Below are 22564 nucleotides of genomic sequence, written 5' to 3' on the forward strand. Positions count from 1 at the left end.
ATCATGGCCTCATACAAGACGTCCCTTGGTGCCATTGCTGGAACCAAAGTTTCAAGGTGAGATAATCCAGGGTCTGACTCAGTCTGGCACTCTCCATCATCACTCATTAAAAAGGGACCAAGCATCTATAAGGCACACAGCACTCACTGAGCAGGGTCTCCACAAAACAGAGGAATCAGCTACAGTCCTGTTCTCAAGAAGTGCTTACGACTTTTCACACAATTCTTAAGAAGAGGAAGAGGAAACCAAAAAGAGGAAGAAGAGTTGTTGTTGTTGTTATTATTATTAACCTCATCATCATCACCATCATCAGCATCATCAGCATCTCAGCTAGTGAGGCAGAAGGTCAAAGGAAAGAATCTACAGCCTTTGACAAAATACAAATTTTAAGAAAATGAGCAAGAGGAAAAGTCATCAGGATAAAATGTAGGATAGGTCAGCTTCTAGTTCATCCTTGTAAATGCTAGTCACTTTCCAAATCACCCATAAATTCCCTTCTCACTCATGCCTCTATATCACGTAAACATATGACCTTGAGAACCTTATCCTCACGTAGTCTGTGACCTATGCCTCATCCATGAGGTTTATTTTAAAAGCGCGTGTTTTAATTCTGTTCAAAGTATAAATAGATATTCACATACCAGCTCCTGCCAACAAAGCGTAAGTCGTTTCTTATCTAAAGTGGTTTGGTTCGACATCTTAGGGTTTTTTTCTGCTTCAGAGATAAAGGCACTAGAAGAGAAGAATAACGATTTTGAAACCTACTTAGTGAAAATTCACTTATATAATTCCAGAGATTTGCAACTACACTTTCTGCAATACAATAAGAAAGCTGATGAAGCCACAGAACCAAGATTTTTCATTTAGGATTAAGCAATGATGCCCTAACTTTTCTAAGAGACAAAATGAGATATTTTTTCTCCTCTGGGTAAGACGATGCCCAGACCCCACATGAGAAATAGATGTTTGTTTTTCCACTTCCTTTCAGCGCATACCTATTGTGATTGCCATCCAAGTTCACAACCACGAACACAGAATAATGCAGTTTTCCTTCATCTTACAAATTTAACACACACCAAAAGGTCCTGAAACTTTGTTTGTAAAGCAAAGATTTAGACTCAACACTGGGATATGTCTTCACCTTTTTAAAACTGTACAAAGGACATAGTAGTAACATTTTGAGAGATGAAGTTAAAATGTGTTCAATGGGAAAATGGTAAAAGTTATTAATTCCAATGAAAAGGAATATAAATGGCTTTAAAACTTGGAGAAATGAGATATTGTCCTAATTAGGGATAACTTAAATGCAAATTAAAATTAATACCATTTTTATCTATTAAAAAGTGTGATAATAGTCAAGGTTGGTGAAGATTTGGGGCAATAGTCTCTCTCCTCCTTTATTTAAGCAATGTGACAGCATCTGTCAAAATTTAAATGTCTATGTAATTTGATCCAAAAATCACACTAGAATTCTATCCTTCAAAAATAACTGAAAGTTTTTATAAGAGTGTATTTAGAGAGTACTGTTTATTGTGACATTGTTAATAGGAGCAAATAAATGGCAACAACTTCAGTATCAGGGCCTAGTCAATATTTATTTGATACAGGTCATGGACTGAATATGGAGGATGACTATTATTCCCTGCAATAAAAAGACGCCAGTGATAAAGTGTTCAGTGAAAAAACAACCTGCTGAACAAGGTGTGTGATATCATTTGTGAAGAAATATAGTATTTTTATAAATATGTGTGAGTTTGCAAGGGCATACGAAAAAAATCCAGGAGGACAAATCCAATGCCTCTCTGGAGAGTGGGATTAGAGAAAGAATTGAGAAAACTTTTACTTTATATAGTCCTGTCTTTTTTTTTTTTTTTTTTTGTAAGAGATCAATTGGTAATTCTGTGATGAAAGCAGATCAATTACAAAAGAAACAAAAGAGGAACTTTAAAATCCCACATGCCCCAGTGAGGGGCGCTGTGCCAGAGGCCGGCCTGTGGCCCCTGAAGGCCTCGTCACCACTCCTCTTTGGGCGTGTTAGTCAAGTTACGTTTTCTCTTACTTTTGAAAAAGAATTAAAAGGATTCTATTCTGAAGAGAGAGTTGTTTTCACAGGATGGCCCAGCACAGGAACGCCTGGTGGACACTTCTGATTCTCATCTCTCTCCTTACCTCACAGAGGGGAAAAATAATCTATTTCTTGATTGAAATCAAAGTAAACGACCATGGCACATGTTTCTGTTTATTGTTCATCTTTCAGACCCAGCCTGCCGTCGGCCATGTGCAGCCTCCTCATCTCCATGGTCCATCCCTTCTGGGGGACAGACCTGAGGTCCAGCTGCTTATCCATGGACCAGGGTGACCAGGAAGCTCGCGGTGACCTCAGGTCCAAGCTACTGTCTTGAATCCAGGTTTATCAAATATAAAACTAACATTGTCATCTCTATCTGAACCTCATGAATAGTTTTTCAGTTGATTGCAAACTTGAAAGAGGAATGATTATCACTTCGAGTAACCCCTTATATAGAAAAGTTATTGAGCTATTAATTTGCCTACGAGCAGTTTCTAAAAATATGAGATCATGAAGCTTTTTAAAGATGCTTAAAAGGAATTGCAGGTGGCACTTAGCTCACAGCAGGAGTAGCATTGATATATATATATATATTGCTTCTACAATAAAAACAGGAAAGAAATGAAGATAGACAAAACTACATCCTTGTTTCTTTGCTTTCTTATTTTTTTAAAAGTAAAAACGTCTGGAGAGTTGAGAATTAGGAAAGTCAGAATTTATAAAACAACACCAGAATTTTGCTATCCCCTACCTACTAGTTTTTGCCTTCCATCAAACAGATCTCTACCCCTTCTCCATTAATTCCATTCTGACAAATACTCATTTTTGCCCCAGTACTACCTAATTAATTTTAAGAGTTAGTCCAAGTGTTTCCTTATGGTAGATAGCCTGTAAGATGATCCCCCCCAATTATTCTTGCCATTGTGTAATTCCCTCCCTTTGAATGTACGCCGGACCTAGTGATTTGCTCATAATAGAATACATCAAGGGTGATGAGATGTCACTTCCAAGATCAGGTCTTAAAAGACTGTGACTTCCATCTTGCTGGCATGTCCTCTCTGACTCTTCTCACTTGCTCTCTCGGATGAAGTTAGCCGTCATGCTGTGCGAGGGAGCTTGGAGAGGGCCATGTGCCAAGGAATTGAGGCTGACTTCCAACCAACCACTATGAACGAACCGAAGTCCTCCATCCAACAGTCCATGAGGAACTGAATTCTGCGCATAGCCACGTGAGTGATCTTGGAAGCAAATCCTTCCCAGCTGAGCCTTGAGATGATTGCAGCCTCAGTGGAAGCCTTGAGTACAGTCTGTGAGAGGCTCAGAGCAAAGGACCCAGCTAAGCCCACACCTGGATTCGAGACCCACAGAAACTGTGAGATACTAAATTCTGTGTTAAGTCATGAAATTGAAGAGTTATTTTGTTAGTAATAGGTAGCTACTTTTGGATCTTTTATTGTTTTGTCCACTGCCTGAAAAAGAGTCATTAATTGGTTCTTATCAATGTGTTACATGACAAATTCTATTAAATAGTATTTGATATGACTTATCCATCTCATTTTCAAATAGTTGAGTGTCTACCAAATGCAAAGAACCGTGGTGGCACTAACATGACTAGCATTTTTCTTATTTCATAAAGAGTCTCAGCTAAGTCTTTCTTTTCTTCTCTTTTTACCTCTGTCCCTTTTTTCTAAGTTGTTTATGGGTCAGAAAGCAACAGTGAGCCCACCAGTGCCAACCAAATTATTGAAAAAAAAACAAAGATATAACACTATAAAATGCCCAACTGAACACATATAAAATCACTTATTTTCTAAGGTAATTAATAGGTGATTCTATTCAAGCTCAGCGCCCCACGTGCCAGCTGGTACCTGCTTTGACTAATGAAATCATTGAGCACCATCTTCATTTTCTCATCTGGGGCTTCCTCTGAAATCTTGATCAATTCTTTCACTTCTTCTATACTTTCTTCCTGAAAACAAACCACAGAGGTAGAGGGATGAGAGGTAGAAAAGAGACATCAGAGTAAAGATATTATTGGTAACATCCAAGAAATAATATTTAGATGATGATGATGATGATGATGATGATGATGATGATGATGATGATTTAACTATTCACTCTCTTGTATCTGAGCTGGGAAAGGCTGCTGCTTGTTAACTTAGAAACTTCCTTTTCTTAACTGGAATTAGTCCAGATTCAAGCCTTCTCCTGTGTTGCTCAAACTCATTGTTTCTGTCCAATATCCATTCCCTAACTGGGTACCATTTGTTTAGAGTCTACCGTGGGAAAAGCTAATATTATGAGAAATACCTGACAAAGTAAATGAAATATAATTATCGAAAACTTCAAAAGGAATGTTCAAGCCAGTTGGTCATATAGATATATAACCATATTGAATAACTCCTGAATTTAGAAGGTTATCAGTACTTCTGATTATAGGGGTTTTGGGTCAGGGGTAGGGTGTTTGGGGAAAAAGTACAGATTGTATATGGCAATGGCTGTGTGCCTGTACTTAATAATTGTACTTTTCCTTTTGGGCCTAAATTCTAGGTTGCCATTCAGGGGCTTGGGGGAAAATGGCACCCGAGGGGCTGTGTACATGTTGTGCACTTTGCTAGACTTAATAAAAACTATATCCTCTCTCACATGCCTAGGGTCATGTCTCCCTCTTTCCATCTTCACTAGAAGGACAGGCAACATTGTGAAGTGGTTAAAGATTTATGCTTGGGGTCAGACCACTTACATCAAATCTAAGGCTTATCAGGTGGCGTAACTGCCTTATGCCCGGTTACCTTATCTGTAAAATGGGATAATAATAGTACGCATCTATAGCACTACAGGGAGGTGTGAACTTCCAACAGTGCTTGGTGTTTAGTGAACATTCAACTAGGTTAGCCTCACTATGCCAAGCATGGCAATGATCCTGGCTGGCACTGAGAAAGGAATTAGAAGTAAGTGCTAAAGGCCACCGTGGCCACTAGGAGAAGATTCTGATTTGTTTTGTCAAGTCTTTCAGAAAGGAACTCTCTGTTTTGCCTGAAGGAGAAGCAAGACCAGCCCTTGAATCTGTCAATCTGTGCCTTCCACATGGTGTGACAGCAAACCTGGCCTCCACAATAGCTTTCAGATTCTACTACCCCAAGGCCAGAGGCACTACTTTGTTCTACACAATTAGAGACAGGATTATAAAGAAACAAGGGAGAGAAATATGTTTTTCCCTTAGGGTAGGTTTTCAAGGAATGAGAGGAATGAGACAAGGATCGTCTCATGAGGCACGATGGGGCAGGGAGCAGCGCAGCGGACAGCAACTCCCATGGGATGTGTGGGGCGGACAGAGAAATACAAGAGCAGAAGAAGAGGAATCAGTGAAGGAAGGAAGGTGCTCCTGGTCCTCGTTCCCCCCAGGGAGCTGGGTGGAGCAACCTACCATTTGCTGCGTATCAACCCGGTCTTGAATACTTTCACACATTTAATGCCTCTAATACTTTCACACATTTAATGCCTCTAAACATTCTTTAGCTCTCTCAGGTGCCAGGTGCTATGCTAGATGCCACAGAACAATGGGGAATGAAAAATAGACAATTGTAAATTGTGGCAGGAACTCTGGAGGACAAGGTGCTGTGGGAGAGGACAGTGGGGCGGGGGTCAGAAGGCTTCTCTGAGGAAATGCTCGCACCGGAGCTGGGGATTGACTGCGTTACACAGAAGCAAGGTGGCGAAAGCAGCCCAGGGAGACAGAGTGACATGGAAGTGGCCGTGAGGCACACAGGCACCTGGTCTTTTTGAGAAACCGAAAGGAGACCATTGTGCTTGGAGCAAAGGCAGGAGGAGGGTGTGTGAGAGATTGGACTGGAGAGGCGGCAGGGCCTGATCTTGCAGAAGATCATCTACCAAGTTAGGGGCTTAGGATTTTGCGTTAGTTGAAGCCAGGATCTATCGATTTTGTGAGAAAGTTATCAATCCTCTGCCCTTTGGAGATTAGGAAAACCATCTATGCTAGGTCCTGTATCTGTAATGAGCAGAGCAGGGATTTGAACTTGGGTAGTTTGATTTAAAGTCCGGAGATTTTGAAAAATGTATTCTCATTCCCCTGGGTTTACAGAGTAGGAGCCATGTGTCCTCCAAATGCATCAGCCTCAACTTATTTGTATTTAAACTGAGGTCAAGACCTTCTACTGGGTTCATAAAAAAAAATCCTTTTGCCTCCAGCTTCCTAATGTTCAAACCCATCACCTACCAGCAGGTCTGCCATTTTCTCCAGCATGTTGGACCAGTGCAGCCTAAATGTCTGGTCTCCCCAAGAGCTGATGAAGTAGACACAGGGCTTCTTGGCCTCAAATGGCAAGTAGTTGTAATTCCTATGAAAACATGTTAGGTCTGGAAGTTAGTTGACAATCAGTGTATTTCAGGCAATTCCAACCATATGTTTATATTTTGTATGTTCTTTGTGGGGCGAGGGAAGACTGGTGACAAAACTATCAAACTATTAATTTCATTCTTAGTCTATAATTGGGGACTAGTAAACAATAATCAAGGAACAGTTTTGTGGCTACAATGGAGAAGTACTAACAGCTGCCACTCTCACCCCCAAGGCAAAGCTTAGAAAGGATCACCAGAGGGCAGGACTCATCAGGCAAGCCTTCTTCAAAGAGAAAGGTTTAAATCAAGAGGGAAAATAGGGAGAAAAACTAACATTTTTCCTTTAGAGACTATATGCTAGGCATTCTGTAAGGACCAACTGAGATAACAGATGTGAATGCATTTATACACTGAAATCGCTAGAGAAATGTAAGGGGGTACATTATTAATGAGGATGAGGACATGTGCCTCAAACTCAACTTCGGCAGTCCATGGCTCACCATCCATCCAGTCATCCATCCATCCAGTCATCCATCCATCCAGCCATCCAGCCATCCAATCCTTATCGTTGCTAGGTATTAGTGCTAATAATGCAGGTGACTCACTTAGCTAAGAAAGGACAAGAGGGATGGCAAAGGAGCTAGAAGGGGAAGTGTAGAGCCAAAGAGAATTTTGAGGATGACTGTTGGATATACTCAAATGCTGATGAGAAAAATATGGTTAACAGAGTGAGACTGAAGACAAGAAGGATCTAATTTGTAATTTCGCTTCCCAAGGAGGAAAGGGATGGGTGTGAAGGCAGGTAAGGTGGAAGAGGGGTAGCAAAAAGCTGAAGTTCCCTGACTCCTGACAGCTAAAGTATTAAATTCTTAACCAGGTTTTCCCCCGAACCCACCTGTCATTCTCCCACAAACACCTAGAAGGTCAAAGTAAATTTCTTGGAATGGGTATGGTGGGACAGGTGGCTCCGATGAATGTGGACAGTGTTTGGAGTCACATGCTCATGGGAGGGAAGGAAAAAGGGAGAGGGAGAGAGAGAGAGAGAGAGAGAATATGAATGAGAGATAAAGAGGAAGCAAGTTTTGTTTGCGTTCCAAAAAGCTAAAGAGAACTTCAGCCTGAAAGAATGCGCAGTTGTTCTTTGTAGCTCTCCAACCTGTATCCTTTTGGAGACCGTAAGACTAGCAAAGCTGCCCTGTGGTCTATTCTGCAGAATATAAACCAGCAGGTGTCCATTCAGAAGAGAAGCCAAATAAATTCTTGGCAGAAACTGAGATTGTTATTATTACAACAAGAGAACAAAAAAAAAAAAAGTAAAAAAGGTTAGAAACTAAACTGCTCTTTCTTTTATCTCCTTTTAAGATTATTGCACTGAGGATCTTGCAACTAAATAAATTCCCTCTTAAGGTTGTACTGTTCCAAGTTTTCTTCGGTTTGAATTATTTTGTGCTAATGATGTCCAAGGCCTTTGTCTCTTTGGTTCTTAGAGTCCTCTGGGTCTTACTGGGTCTGCGTGGACCGGAACGCTGTGCTTCCTCAGGTAGATTACAGTGCAGATGGAGGACGGCAGATGGGAGGCACCATGTTGCCAGTGGAAAGAGGAAACTGCCAGTTTGACTAGCTGCCTGACACATGACCAGCCTTGTGACCTTGGGCAAGGGTAGGCCTGGAATTCTGAGACTCAAACGGTGTCCCATCATTAGATGTCTTGTGCTCCAATCTCATTCCTGAGCTCCAGCCCGATACAGAAAGTGCATGCAAGTACAAGTGCCTTGTAAAACTGGAAAGCCCAGAACAAACTCAGGTGATATTTTAAGTGGCATTCTAGGCCACCCTCTTATGAGGTGGTATTTTAATGGAGGCAACAGACAAGTAAACTATGTATGAGTATGTATGTGTGTGCACATGCGTGTGGTCACTCTGTGCACATGTGCATACATGTGTGTGCACATGTTTGTAGGGGTCTGTTATAGACAGAGGATCTTCCAATACAGTTTTTGTCACCCTGGCTTGCCACTATGTCGACAGAGCCTCAATATAGTGATTGAGAAATATACAGAAAGCCCCCCAAGCACCAGCATCACCTATTTTGGTCTCCTTGAGCCAGCTGGCAGCACTAATATGAGGTCCAACCGAGGGCGCCTTGAGATCTCTCCTCTCCTCCCATGCCCTTCCCACACTAGACACCCTGACATTCTCACCAACAGTCAAGAAGCTAGTCTAACAAGGAGGAGGATGTTCTCGCTGCCTGGACCCAGGGGAAGGATGCGGATTACTTCTGAGTAGCTCAGGGAAGTCTCCCAGAGCTACAGACCCTGTTACAGGATCCACTCATTGATGCCCTCGGTTTTGAAAGAGGACAGAGAAACCATTAAAACAACCAAGACCCCAAAGAAAGTGATCCATGGGAGGAGGAAAGTGGTCCATGGGAGAGACAGGATTTGGCAAGTGTAGGGCGTGCTCAGAAATGAGAGGACCGCAGCTCGGTGGGGAACGGAAGACGCAGGCCCTGCCCTCGGAGGGCTCACGGTCTCACAGGGAGACAGACAAGTCCACACATCTGAATGCAGTGCGATCAGTGCTTAAAGGAGGTGAGTCTAGAAATTCCGACCAGACTGGGGATGCAGGGAAGGACACTTGGGCTTCTTCTTGAAGGGTAATAGGAGCCGGCAGTTCTGAGGAGGGGATCTGTTGCCTGGCAAAGGAAAGAGATGTTTAAAAGGCCGAAAAGCAGCAGAGAGCAGGATGTTTGGGAAACTGCCAGGCCCATTGCGTGCTGGAGAGGATGGTCGAGAAGTAGACGGGGACTGAACAACACTCTATGGCCTCTGAAACTCATCTCGAAAGCCACAGGCAACCAACAGATGACGTCAATTAGGGGAGTCACTGGTTCAGACAGATACTCTGGTGAATCTCTTGCAGAACATCCAAGTCAGGTAGAAGGCGAAGATGCCGACAGGCAGAAATGGCAGTAGGCATGAGAAATACATAAGGACTAGAATTGACCAGACTTGATCACTGAGTGGATGTGGGTGGGAAGGAAAAAAGAGAACAATCAGTAACATTCCGATTTGTGGCTTGGAGGACTCAGAAGTTGGTGGCACCAGGCTGTGGGATAGAAAAGACAGGAAGAGGGGCAAAGCCGTCTCTGCGGACAGTGAGCCCAGTGAATAATTTATGGGACACCCGAGCAGGAAAGTTTGGATCTGCTGCTCAGGAAAGAGGGCCGTTGGAGGAAATAGATTGTGAGTCCTCGTTTTCCTGAGAGCGGTCAGTGAGCCCCGGGTCCGTGCTCAGACAGAGTCCACGTGGAGACGAGCGGAGAGACAGACAGGCTCTGGAGGAGTGGGTCCAGTCTCCTCGCACGTAAGTGGGGAGAGCAGGGCTCTCTTACGAGCCTCCCCGGAGATGATAACGTTTGGCTCTGAGCACGAGGCTCTGAACATGGAGGACTCTCACTGTGTGTGGCTTTCCCTTCTCATAAATCACTTGGTTGGTGCTTGACAGCACTTTCTTAGAAATCTATAATTTCACTCCTCTTTGCATGTCAAAATTTCACATAGATTAAAGATCAGTGAGGGCGCATGTAGGCACTCGGCTATTTTCTGAAAGTCTTTTCTGGTGGCTGACAATCGTTTTGTGAGTTCTTCAGTTTATTTTGACTGTAGCAAAATAAAATAAGAAATGATGTATTCAATAATTCTACTAAATTGAGTTTACATAATAGCACAGAACTCAGATCAATGTAATAATTGTTCATAGGATTTCGATGGAAATTTCAAATTCTGACTTTCCTACCTTGTTAAGCTTCAAAGGTATAGAATAAAGAGGGCTTCAGATACAATAAGAATAGCCACCACCATTGCTCTGCCCTTAAATGAATTACCTGCATGTGTCTGTCATCTGGACAGTTGTCAGCAGGTCACTAAGGATTTAATAACGTGGCACTTATCATGTTGCCCCTGTTTGTACTTGCTCCCATAACTGAGATTTAAAAAAAATGATGTTTCTGGTTTCAGGGAAGAGCTAAATCAAACGGTCTCTGAAACCGGTCAGACCTCCGCCATCAGAAACTGTTGCTTCTGCCGTGTCTCCTACCTGTTCCCTTCTGTCACGAGCGGCTTCTCTGGGTGAGTGCTGGAGACCATAGGGATGGTGACCTCGTGGGCTGCGGCCCTTTCTCCTTCGTGCAGCAGCGGAAGGGTATCTTCCTCGGCTGACTCGGCTGACTTCTTCCTGCTCCCGTGATGGGACCCTCCATCAATCAAGTTCCCAAAATTACCTGCAGAGGCAGGAGCGAGGGGAGAGGAACTGGGTGTCAACAAGCAGAATTGGGCTGCTTGGCATGAGGGATCCAGGGCAGGGAAATAAGATCTCAGTCTGAAGGTGGAAGGAGGGATGGTCAGACCAAAGAAATAAGATTGGCAATGACAATGAGCCATCATCTACTTCCACGTCACGTTCTCTTTTGTAAAAACAACTCAAGTTCCAAATTAAGTGGATTCCATCTCTATTTCTTCTTCTGAAGTACAGCTTCCTGAATGTGAATCAAGACCTCCTCAGACGAGATGCCCTTTCTCAGAATGGTTTTCCTAGATGTATGTCAGCCCAGGAAAATTGCTGAGACTCAGTGACGACAGTACCCACCGTGTGCCTGGCACCAGCCTGCGTTAGCTTGTTAAACCCTTGTAATAGCTCTGTGAGAAGTTATTATTACCATTTTACAGATGAAGAAACTGAGACTCAGAGAAATTAAGTGAGCCTAAGGTAATGGATCCAGGATTAGTTAGTAACCCACGTCTGTCTGAAACCAAATCATACTCTTAATCCTTTCTTTAAAGTATGAAAATAAATCTAGTCCTTACCTAGTGACACAAGAGTGAACAAGTAATTATTGTTTTCTGACGTGTAAACTGCCACCAGATCACTATCATTGGCAAGTTAAGGCCCTAACTCACTTACTCATGAAATGGATACAAGGTCTACACCAGGTGCCAGGCACTGTGCTTATCTGCACTTACCAATAGACACTTCAAAGCTAATGGGTTTATCTCCAATCTTCCGGTCAATCATGGTAGCTTCGAAAAATGCTCCAAAGAGTAAAAAGTCCTCATATTTTTCTGGTACAATCTACAAGAAGAAAAAATATTTTAGACAGGCCTCGTTCTTTTTTTTTTTTTTTTTTTATTACCGGAAGCTGACGCTAACCTGTCCAGGGTAATTCATAGGCATTTGAGTCTCAGTGTCGGCCATAATTTCCCCACTAATCAGACAGGCGGGAATCGGGACCTGCCAATTGCACATCCAAATTCAGCCATTTATCTAGACCAATGTACTCTCAACCTTCTGAGCTTCTAGCTTATAAGAAAATCTTTTATTCTAAAGGATAAACTTGGCATAGGAATCTTTCTAAGACACTGTGGAACAGGCACGGAATCACCTTCTGGTGAGCAGACATTCAGAAAACAGAAAACCAGAGACGGAATAGTCAGTCACAGGATTAAACCCTTACATTTGAGCATAGTTTTATGGGTCACATATGTTATGTTTGTTCCCCTTAACAATCTCGGCAGGTCAAAATCAGGATCATTCCCATCGTACGGATAAGGAAAGTAAAGACCCTAAAGCTTAGGGTTGAGTTAGTAACTTTCCGAAGTATTCAGACCGCAGACCCAGTGTACTCTAACATGTGTTAACTCAACGCTTTGGTGCTAACTCAAAGTCATACTTTACCCCCGGAAAGAACACACGCCCAGAGGAAAGGGGCAGAGGGTTAGGCGCTTGCATGAGCTTCGGCCAGTCACGTGCATCCCAGGTGGGCTGCATGCACTGTGGCTGCTGCTGCCGGGGATGCACAGGTCCCAGAAGCACCACAGCGTAAATGCTTTTCCACTGATAAGGGCTCAGAGTTCATCTGCTCCAACCTCCACCTTTCACCTGAATAAACTAAAGCCAAGAGGGAGAAAGGGGCTTCCCAAGGTCACAGGACAATTTAAAGGCGGCCAAGAATTGAAGCCTGGTCTCCACCAAGGCTGCCTTATCAAGACAGGACTTCCGAAAGACAAGACTTTTACAGGTGTCGACCTAAAAATAAAAAGCCAAAGTGAGAGGCAATGAGTGTTTATTTGCAATCCAAAAGAACCGCAATCCTGGGAAGCACTGATTCAGACAGAAATCCAAATAGTGTTCTTATTCTAGCGAAAAGGCAAACGGTTTTTAAGAGAAAGGAAAAAAAATAATTACATCAATAGAAGGAAGGAATTTCTCTTGGCGTTAATAAATTATTCTTTAGCTATACACGGCTATTTACTGATTCTAAAGAAAGTCTTTAATTTTCAGTCTTTGTGGTCAGGAGGTCTGCTTTCCTGTTAGCTCTACAAACAGCTGTTGGGAAGATGACGATACTGTAGCTCGGTCCCAAGGTTATTTTGCCCAGTTCAAACATTCCAAAGGTTCAAGGAGTAGGAAGTACAAGGCAGTCCTCTGGAATGGCTGCCCTGACTCTACTTAAAAATGACTCCGCTTATGCCAACACAGGTCACAAGACAGGAGCCATCCCAAGATAATAGGTGAGTATTTGCAAATGACTCCTATTGTCACGGAACAGGCTGACACTTCAGCAGACGTGACTGGGACACAGCATCGCATTTCTGAGCGAGGAGGCTGAGTGAACTGGAATCATACACTCTGTGCTTCCTGGTTTTGTGGTTGAATTTTTTAAAGTCCATGGAAAAAGAGATAAGGTTTATCTAAAGATTAAAGCAGTTGTGGCCTCAGAGGTTAAGAGCCATATTCAGTCAGGGACCATGAACCTTGACCCTCAGAGAACCAGAGAGCTTTTCACATCATCAGGTGAAATGTCACCCCTTCCTTCACACAGGAGCCCCCTGTGCTCTCAGCATCAGCAGGAAATGTCTCTGTTGAACAGAAAACATAGAACGGGGTGGGGCCCAGTGCTGGATCTTAGTCATCGAGCACACACCCCTCCCACCTGCTGCCACTGTATCCACTGGCTGTAAACCAGCCACTTATCTCACCTTCTTATGGCCAAGTTTACTTTCTGGGAAGTGGTTAAAAACTAGTCAGGGACTTGGAGGGAATGTACGCCATGTAGCCTAAAGAGGGACAGCAGGTTCCACAGCCAGATAAACCCTCTTCAAATTCTGCTACTTCCTAGCTGGACTTCCGGCAAGTCACAGCCACTCTCTGGTTGTCACTTTCCTTGTCTGTGAAATAAACATCACAATAGGGCCTCTGGGCGGGATAAGAGGGGAAGGGGGGGAATTATCCATGTGGAGGATCTAATATAAAGCCTGCTCATATAGATGCCTCAGACAATAGTCATGATAAGTATTCTAACAGGTTAGAGTTTGTCTTAATCCTACCCGTCCTTCAAGGTACAACACAAATGCCTCTTCTGTCTAAAAATATACCTTGACTCCCAAAGCTGTAAAAATGATGATGGTAATATTTATTGAGCTGTTACTATCTATGTGTCAGATATGGTATTAAGAATTTTACCTACATTATCTAATGTCATTCTCGTAACTATCCTAGAAGGGAGATATTTCTATTATAGTCATTTAAAGTTGAAGACACTGCAGTCCCATGAAAGATTAAGAAATCTGTTCGAAGTTACAAAACATGCCCAATATTTATTGAGCACTTACTATGTTCCAGATTCTGTTCTAAGCGTTTTACGTGTATTAATTCATTAAATCCTCACTATGAGACTATGAAGTAGAAGTTATTATTAGAAATAAGCATGAGGAGCTTAAGTCACTTGTCCCAAGTTTCAAACAGAGACAGTGTTTCTCCAGAGGCTGAGCAGTCACCACTGCACCATACTGCCATGTCTTAAAACCAGCTGTCTCACTTGGGAGCCCAGCGTTTTAATCATTATAGTTCACTCACTCCAGGAAATAATAGCACTTTATTCGTACCTCCTTATTGCACTTATCACTTTCTACTTCCTATGCATTTATTTTATACGTCTTACCTACCCTTCTACGCCATAAGTCCACAGAGTCACTATGTTTTTATTCCTCTCTTGTTGAGGATGATGTTTAAACAAGAAGCTACTTAATAGGGTTCACAGAGTTTAAAAATGAACACACCTATTAGATTAGTTATGCTCTGTGAAAGTTTGCCGAGGGGAGATAAACTTGGATGGTGGTAATGAGGGTGAGCTGGTAAAGGCAACACCATGGAATCTCCTTCATGCAGATATGCCGTGAGTACATGGCTGCGGCAAAAAAGATTGGAGCTCAAAGACCCTGGATAGCTGAAAAATAAGAAGCTGCGGGAAAACTTGTTGGTGTGGGCGAGCTCTGAGCCTTCGAGGCTCTGGAGGGTGGCAGGTAGAAGCCCAATGTGATTGTTTTAAAATGTTTACAAACTCTTGGACAATCCTCCCTTCAAAGAGTGAAGCCAAATTCCCTTCCTTTTGAGTGTGGGCTAGACCCAATGACTGGTTTCTAACAATTAGAATGTGGCATAACTGTCACTGTGCGACTTCCATGGATGTGGTCATAGATGTGGCCGCAGTTTCTGCCTCGCTCTGTCTTGGATCACCCGCTCTGGGGAGAGCCAGCTGCCATGAGGACACTCAAGCAGCTTATGGAAGGCTCCATGCAGTGAGGCACCCAGGACTCTTGCCAACGATCAACAAGGAACCAAGTCTTTCCACCAACAACCATGCGAGTGCGCCATCTTGAAAGTGGGTCCTGCAGCTCTAGTCCAGCTTTCCAACAACTGCAGCTCCTAGCAACATCTTGACTGAAACCTTATGAGAGATTCTAGCTAGAACCACCAAGCTGAGATAGTCCCAAATTCCTCACCCACGGAGAAAATAAATGTTTGTGGTTTTAACTTGCTGAATTTGGGGGTAACTTGTTATACAGTAAGAGATAACTAATAAAACCAGCAAGAAACTGACTACAAACAAGAAGCCAAGATGGAGAGAGGAGGGAGGAGAAATAAGGATCTGAATGATGCCTGAATTTTACCCCTCTCCTACCACCTTCCACACAAGAGTGAAGATGCCCCCTGGCATAGGAAGTATCTTGAAGATACTGACTTGGGTTAAGAAAACCCTCTACTAGCCCCTTTCTACTTGGCTGATCCCTGTTTAGAAAAGAATAGCCAGTCTTGACAGCAAGAAAATTTGCCACAGGGACAGATATCGAGAAAATCAGCTTAAGTGGCTACTCAGCTAAGCACACTTTCTGGCAAAGTCCAAAAAGTTTCTAAAAGTTTCTAAAACTGGCATATATACTGAAGAAATATACGTAAACACAATCACACCAAGGAAAATGTCAATTCTAACAACAAACTGACAGTACACAGTCCTGGAGAATATTTCTCAACATATACGTTCAGGGATAGAGCTGGGGAGGTTGGCAAAATACCCGAAGTCAGTTACAAAGAATGGGGTGGAGAGCTCTGAATTGCTGCCCACTGGTGGTGGGAGCAAACATAAACAACATCGGGAACAGTAACAATACCTAATGTGTTGCCTGCCTACCACGCATGTGCTAAGGACCCTGCTGACCACTGAACAGGCGTGCCCTCATTTATCCCCAGGAGACGCCTACGACAGAGAAACCATTACTACCCCACTTGTTGATGACTAAACTGAAACATGGAGAAGTGTTCATATCAGAACCATGAATAGAGCCAACCCCCAAGATTTCCAATCCTGTGTTCCGACCTCTCTCCCACACTGTTTCTTAAGATTGATTAGATCCCAACAGTAAAAATAAGTGGCCGTTCCAAGGCTACCATCCTTCAGTCTGTCTAGTGTCCCCCAGGAATGGACAGCTCTGGGAGATCAGCCGTCACCTTCCTTCCCCATCTGAAATGATTGTCTGGTTGACCTGAGAAACTCACTCTCAGAGGCAAAATCATCCAAGCTGAGAGCTGGAATCCACCCACCTCTGCTACTGACAAAACATGAAGTTCCCTCCTTTGCTTAACTACAAAGTAGTATTTATTGCTAAACAGTCGAGATGACATTCACAGCTTGTGTCCATCTTGGAGCCCAGATCTCTTTCCCATAACAGAACTAGGCTGGAAAATGCCCATGAGCTTTGCATTAAGTATTATACAAAGATAAGCATCCCTGTGAGCTGTGGTTTCCCCACAGGCTTGGGGCAGGGGACTAGGTTTCTCAGTTTCTTGTATCCCAGCTTGTCACCCACTCTGCCTCCTCTTCATCCCTGCTCCCGCATTGCCTCACATCCAGAGCATTCGCTAAGCTAATAGCAGAGCTAAAAACAATGTGGGGCCACAGATACAGTTCAGTCGATCACCGCACCACTCACTCCCACTGGCTCCCCCCGGAGGACTTTTATTTCTTTTACTTTGGTTTCCATGTAAACCTTGTTTGGGGGCCACTGAAGGAGTTTATCATGGGCAGATGGCTGTGATACGTGTAGGGCGAGGCATAGGATCAGCCCTGGAGTGTGGGCCTGAGCCAACACACATCGTGCAGAAGTGAGACCGGTACAGGCCCTTGGGAGCCACGACAGGCGCTGTCTCCACCGTGGGCTCACCTCACAGGTGCGGTGGAGCAGTGTTCAGACCTACCTCGGGGGATGCATCGAAAGCTTCCACCTCGACCTCTGTCGAGTGGGTTTTGTCTGGAGCCTGCTGGGGTTTCCCGTCGTCAGTTGTGTCGCCCTTGTCTTTACTTGACCCTTTGGAAGATTTGGCGTCTTTGTCCTTCGAAGACAACTTAAGGTCCTTGAGCGTCTTGGAAAATTTAGACTCCTGCGCCCCGCCCGAGAGGATTTCCACAGCAATCTCTACCAAGATTCTGCCCCTGAATGACACGCCTTCTCCAAAGCCTTCATTCAGTTCCTGGTAGTCGTCCATCAGACTGTGGTTCCTGGGTGAGCCATACAGGTTAATCCAGGCAGGTCCAAAGGTAGGTAGAAAGCCTAAAAAGACACCACGTTATTAGTTGACTGGTTATGTTTACAAGTTGATTATATTTTGCTTCATGAAAATTGTATGCATTCATTTAAATACACAGAAAAGACAGGAGAAAATATTTACAGGCTATCCCATCACCAAAAGACAGCCGTATTTACCATTTTGCTATATTTCTTTCTAGTCTTTCTTCCATGCATATGTTTACACTTGTTCACAGTTGTAATAATACTATGAATAATGCTATGAATTATTCTAAGGATGCTGATGTGCATCCTTGATCTGTTCACTTACTCATCAAATGTTTATTGACTCCTAACATGAGCCAGCCACCATGCTAGACACTCTGCATAGAGCCCAGTGGAGAACAGAGCAGATGCAAACATAAACAAACATTACATCTATTATTGCATTATAGATGTAATGAAGGAGATATACCTTTTGCTATAAGAACAAATAATCGACTGACGTGGCATGGAGAGGAGTTAGGCTGAGAGAGAGAGAGGAGAGGAGGGAGTTCTAGGCAGAGGGAATAGCATACGGCCGTGGAAAGGAGCTGGAAGCTAGAAGGAGCTGAAAGAGAAAGTCAGTGTGGCCGACGCCTGGAGAAGAGTTTGGAAAGGTGAGCGGGTCTTGGGAGCCTTGACAAGGATTTTGGCCTTTAACCTAGAAATTATGGGAATATTGTAGCAGGATTTAAGTAAAGACAGGACATGATCAGATGTGTGTTTTAAGATCACCCTGGCTGTGAGTGAATGGTTATAAGAATGGGCCAACTGGTTTGGGGACCACATCGCCATCGAAAGTGAAGACATAAGTGGCTTCTAGGGTGATGGTAGTGAAGACTGAAAGAAACAAATGTTCTCAGATATGTTCTAAATGTAGAACTGAACAGACCTGATGATTTTAATTTACTAGTAGCATAAGTACTTTCCTTTCTTAATACATAGCATCTGAGAGAATACACGGCATCTATGTGAACATCTCTTTGGCAACAGAATGTTCTGTTTTGCCGGCAAGTACGGCATGGGCATCCTGAAGCTTACTTAACTGTGTGGGTTCAAGTCTCAAATGTCGGCTCTGCCATTTTCAAGCTGTGTGACTTAGGCAGGTTTTACAAACCTTCCTATGCCTCAGCTTCCTCATCCGTAAAATGGAGATGCTAATAGTAGCTAACTCACCTGTTGAGATTAAAAGAGGCAATATCTATTAAGTGATTCACACAGGCTCTTACGAAGAGATCAAGAATATTAGCCATTACTCTTAATAAGTATATTTATCATTATTTGCTTAATAGTTTCCCCACTGTTGATGAGTAGATGTTTCTGTATGTTTACTGTCATCAGTAGCTGTATGTCTAAATGTTTCCTCTCCCTGCACCCACAGCCCCATGGACGAGATTCTATCCTTCCTTTGAGTAAATTTTAAGAAGCAGAGGTATTGTATGAAAAAGAACAGAAAGATTTTATGGCCCCCCGATGTCTGTTTTTTAAACACATCTCCCTGAATCCCATCAGGATGTTCCCGAAAAGCTGTGGGTGAAACGCGTTTACACGTAACTGAGAAATCTGCAGAGGGGCAGAGTGCGCTTTCTGCCCAAAGCGATCCTGTGGCAAACCCTTCCGTAACACGAAGGTCAAATGGTAGCTATGTATTGAGACCTTTCAACAGTGTCACTCTGTGAGGGGCACAAAAAGGCACAAATTTTCATCTGTTTATGTCAAACCTTCAGTATATGTGTCTGTGTACGCACTGACACATATATATGCACAAGTATGCACATCGATTGCCACGATCTGCAGGACAGTGAGCAGCACCTCCCTGCAGTACTCACGCTTTCGTGCTCCCATCGGCGAGCGGGAGGCACAGTTTGGGAGGATGATTTCAACATGTAAAAACCATTTTTAGCTTGTGTGCCGTGCAGCAGATGTGGCCGATGGACCACAGTTTGCCAACTTCTGGTCTACTCAAAACATTTCATTTTTCAATTAAGAATCCTCAGGCCCAGAGAGAGGGAGTGACCATCTCTAAGACCTGCAGTGATGGTCATGGCAGATATGGGACCAGGACCAAGCCTCCCGGCACCCAGAGCCTGGCTCCATCCATTCCCCTGAACCAATGTGAACCACAGACCACACAGAGCATGGAAGGTGCCTGACACAGTGCATGCTCCAACCATCTCGTTTCAAAGACCAGGGCTCTAAGTCAATCATTTAGAGACCCTATTTCCAAGACAGATAGGTGAGGCTTTACCTTTATCTCCATCCTGTTCATTGGAGATTTTCTTCAGGTCGATGAAATGGGTTGCCAGCGCGACATCATTCATGCTGCCTTCATCCCACACCTGGATCTTCACCCTCCGACACAAGGGAGGGAACATCTCCTTGAAGACCACTTGTTCATGCCACACAGGATCGGCACAGCTCTTCTTCACCGCGGTTCGCCCCTGAAAGCAAAGCCGGGAGCACGTGAACCATGGGGAGAAACGACGGGGGCCCTTGCCTGGACCCAAGAAACTCTTCGAACCAGCTGGAAGTATGAAGTTAGTTGCTAAACATAAGAACCTGCTTCCACCAATGACCTGCTCTGTGCCAGACACCGTGCCAGGCACTGGGGACAAAGGCCAGTAGGCTGTGGTCCGCTCTCAGAAAGTTCCCATCATCCTACTGGGGTCTGGGTGAAACTAACGCCTGGTTGTGAACAAGTGTCGTTCTCACGCGCCTCCAGGAACGCAGCAGACAGAGTCAGGCCCTGAGTTCATGTTTTTTGTAGGACCTTGAGCAAATCACTTCCCCAGTCCAGATCTCAGTTTCCTTGTCATAAAATGAAGGTGATGTCCTATATGACTGCCAAGGTGGTCCAGGGCAAAAATACTCTGATGCTCACCATGCCAAGTCGAGGAAGCAGCAGAGACACGTGCTTGAAGGACAGAGACAACATGCACGTCAGCTGAAGCTTCAAAGTCCAGCCGGCCAGAATTAGGCTCCGACCGGGTGCCCGAGCCGCGGAACTTCCCATGGCTCTTGAGCAGGGAACAGCTGGGAACAGGGATGTGCAGGCGTCCACGGGACAAGAACTACCCGCGGAGACTGCGGAGCAGATTGGGAGGAGGCGGTAACTTTACAAGCCCTGGGGACCAGGTAACGGCTCAGAGAAGTAGCCAGAGATGAGGCCTGTCTGCCCGGGTCCTCAGCCACGCTGCCCGATGGCTCGCCTTCCTAACTGCCTATGGAGAGTGAGTGCGCAACCACCCCCTTCTTTCCTGCCGCGAGCCCCAGGACCCCTCTGTGGCAAGCCTTCTCTCTCCAGGCACTTCCTAAGTTTAATTTTAACTTCGCTTCATTTGACTAGAAGTGCTTTGGGGAGAGCAGGGCTCCGGCCCAGGCCTGCCCTTGTTGGTGACAACACTTCCTCACCATCTGTCCGGCGAAGGAGACCTCCACGAAGGGATCCACGAGGTCCTTACTGTCACCCACAAATGCTTTGGTGACGTTTGCCATGATGCTGGAGTTCATTCTGGGCAACCCTTCTGCTTTGTAGAGTCTCACATAGAATCTGGCCCAGGGTCTCTCCGAAGGAAATCCTTGAGGGATCAAGAGGTTCCTTAGAGGGGAGAAAAACAAAGGAAAAAAAAAAGCGCTCTCACCTGGAAGAACAAGAAGAAAATCTGGAAGCAATTCGGAAGCAGAAAGAAGGACCCTGATATATGAGAAAAATCTGAAAAGAGTAGGATTCATGGTTAAAGTGAGTTTTCTTCCCAGTGTGAATGACAGCTAAGGGTATGATTAGAGTGAATGCAAACTTGTTTGGGTCCTGGAATTATAGAATAAACACTGTTCACCACTCTGCATAACAAACCAGTGGTTGAAATTATAATTCTTTCCAAGAAAAAATGAGTTATATTCAAATAAGTCACATAAGCTCAGTAATGGCTTGTCTATTACAGGTTATTGTAGGAAGACAGGCTTTTCTTGTCCTAGGAACTGACCTCCCAAAGGCTAGTCATGCCTTTGACAAGACATATCTTGGTACAGAGTCCCAGGTGGACAAGCTGTGAACTTGACCGTTCATGCTCATGTTCTCATAATGCAAGGAAGGAAGAGAAGGAGGCATGGGAGTTGGGACATATCATTTCCATTGCACGGCCCTGGATGGGCCTGTCTCACTTTTCAATTTGTTCCTCGGCATCGGAGGTTTTGGGCTTGGTCTTCAAGAGGTCGCCTTTTCCGGTCACACTGATGTCGCACTTCAGGTACCCCTTCGTGCCAGTCCTGATGTCTCCAGGATCTGTGAGCAGGGCCCACTTGTCACAGAACTGATGACCTGCAAAAGCATCCTGAGAGCTCGGATATCCCGCACAGATGGACCCAGCAGCTCCAGCCAGTTCTCACCCACTCCCAAGGCCTCCCACGCTCTACCGAGGGGGTAGCTCAGCAGGGCTAAGTCCAGCTCTCCTGCTACCTCCCCCTCTCTCCCTTTCCCTCCTCTCCTTTGCTCCCCACTCTCTTCTCCATCTTTTTCTCCGAGCAGCCACGGATACTTGGGAGGCCCTCGGTCTTGAAGAAATTGCCTAGACAGGGTTCTAGCTTTGACAGGATGTAAGGACATTAATGGAGTATAGAGTTACATGTGATTTCACGGGCTGTAAATGTGGCTCAGTGGATCTTTTTGTGAGTTCAAACTTTAGAACCTCTTACAAAATCTAGACGTCTGGCTTATCTTTGAGAAGCTGCTAGATGTGGCAACACGGCGTGCACATTTCCACATGACAGTAGGTGGTAAAGGAATGGAGAAGATGCTACTCCTTCCACCCGCGTCACGAGCCCTCCTGGTGACGACAGTCTCCATCGCCCCTTAATATATTAAACCCAGACCATGGCGCTCACTCATGCCCACGGCCTGGCCCCCCTGCTCAGGTGAGCTGGAATCAGAGGTGAAGAAACAGGGCCTTCATGAGAAGATCAATGTTTGTTGTTGGCCATGTGACTTATTAGCTCTTGACCTTGGACAAATTACCTAGGTTTCAGTCTCTTATAATCAGAGATAATAACAGTAATTATAGCAAATTCATATACAGTATGCCACAGTCATTATCCTGTGCCGGGTTTTATGCTAAGTGCTTTATGTATATTTATTAACTTAATCCTCAACTCTCCTAGGAAGGAGGTATTATTTGATCCCCATTTTTAAACATGAGGAAAC

General features: G+C 44.3%; 1 protein-coding gene across 1 annotated transcript in view; it reads right to left on the reverse strand.

The window, feature by feature from the left end:
• Positions 1 to 22564, reverse strand: part of FER1L6 (fer-1 like family member 6) — a 98632-nt gene that overhangs the window by 60824 nt on the left and 15244 nt on the right. Inside the window, exons 7-15 of the mRNA XM_039853752.1 lie at positions 21529 to 21685; positions 20779 to 20965; positions 19616 to 19808; positions 17018 to 17370; positions 11449 to 11557; positions 10526 to 10709; positions 6306 to 6426; positions 3937 to 4037; positions 642 to 732 (exon numbers count right to left, since the gene is read on the reverse strand). Coding sequence (XP_039709686.1) covers positions 642 to 732; positions 3937 to 4037; positions 6306 to 6426; positions 10526 to 10709; positions 11449 to 11557; positions 17018 to 17370; positions 19616 to 19808; positions 20779 to 20965; positions 21529 to 21685 — 1496 coding nt within the window. The remainder of the gene's footprint in view (positions 1 to 641; positions 733 to 3936; positions 4038 to 6305; positions 6427 to 10525; positions 10710 to 11448; positions 11558 to 17017; positions 17371 to 19615; positions 19809 to 20778; positions 20966 to 21528; positions 21686 to 22564) is intronic.

This window comes from Pteropus medius, unplaced genomic scaffold (assembly GCF_902729225.1).
Source record: "Pteropus medius unplaced genomic scaffold, Ma_sr-lr_union100, whole genome shotgun sequence".
NCBI classification, from domain to species: Eukaryota; Metazoa; Chordata; class Mammalia; order Chiroptera; family Pteropodidae; genus Pteropus; species Pteropus medius.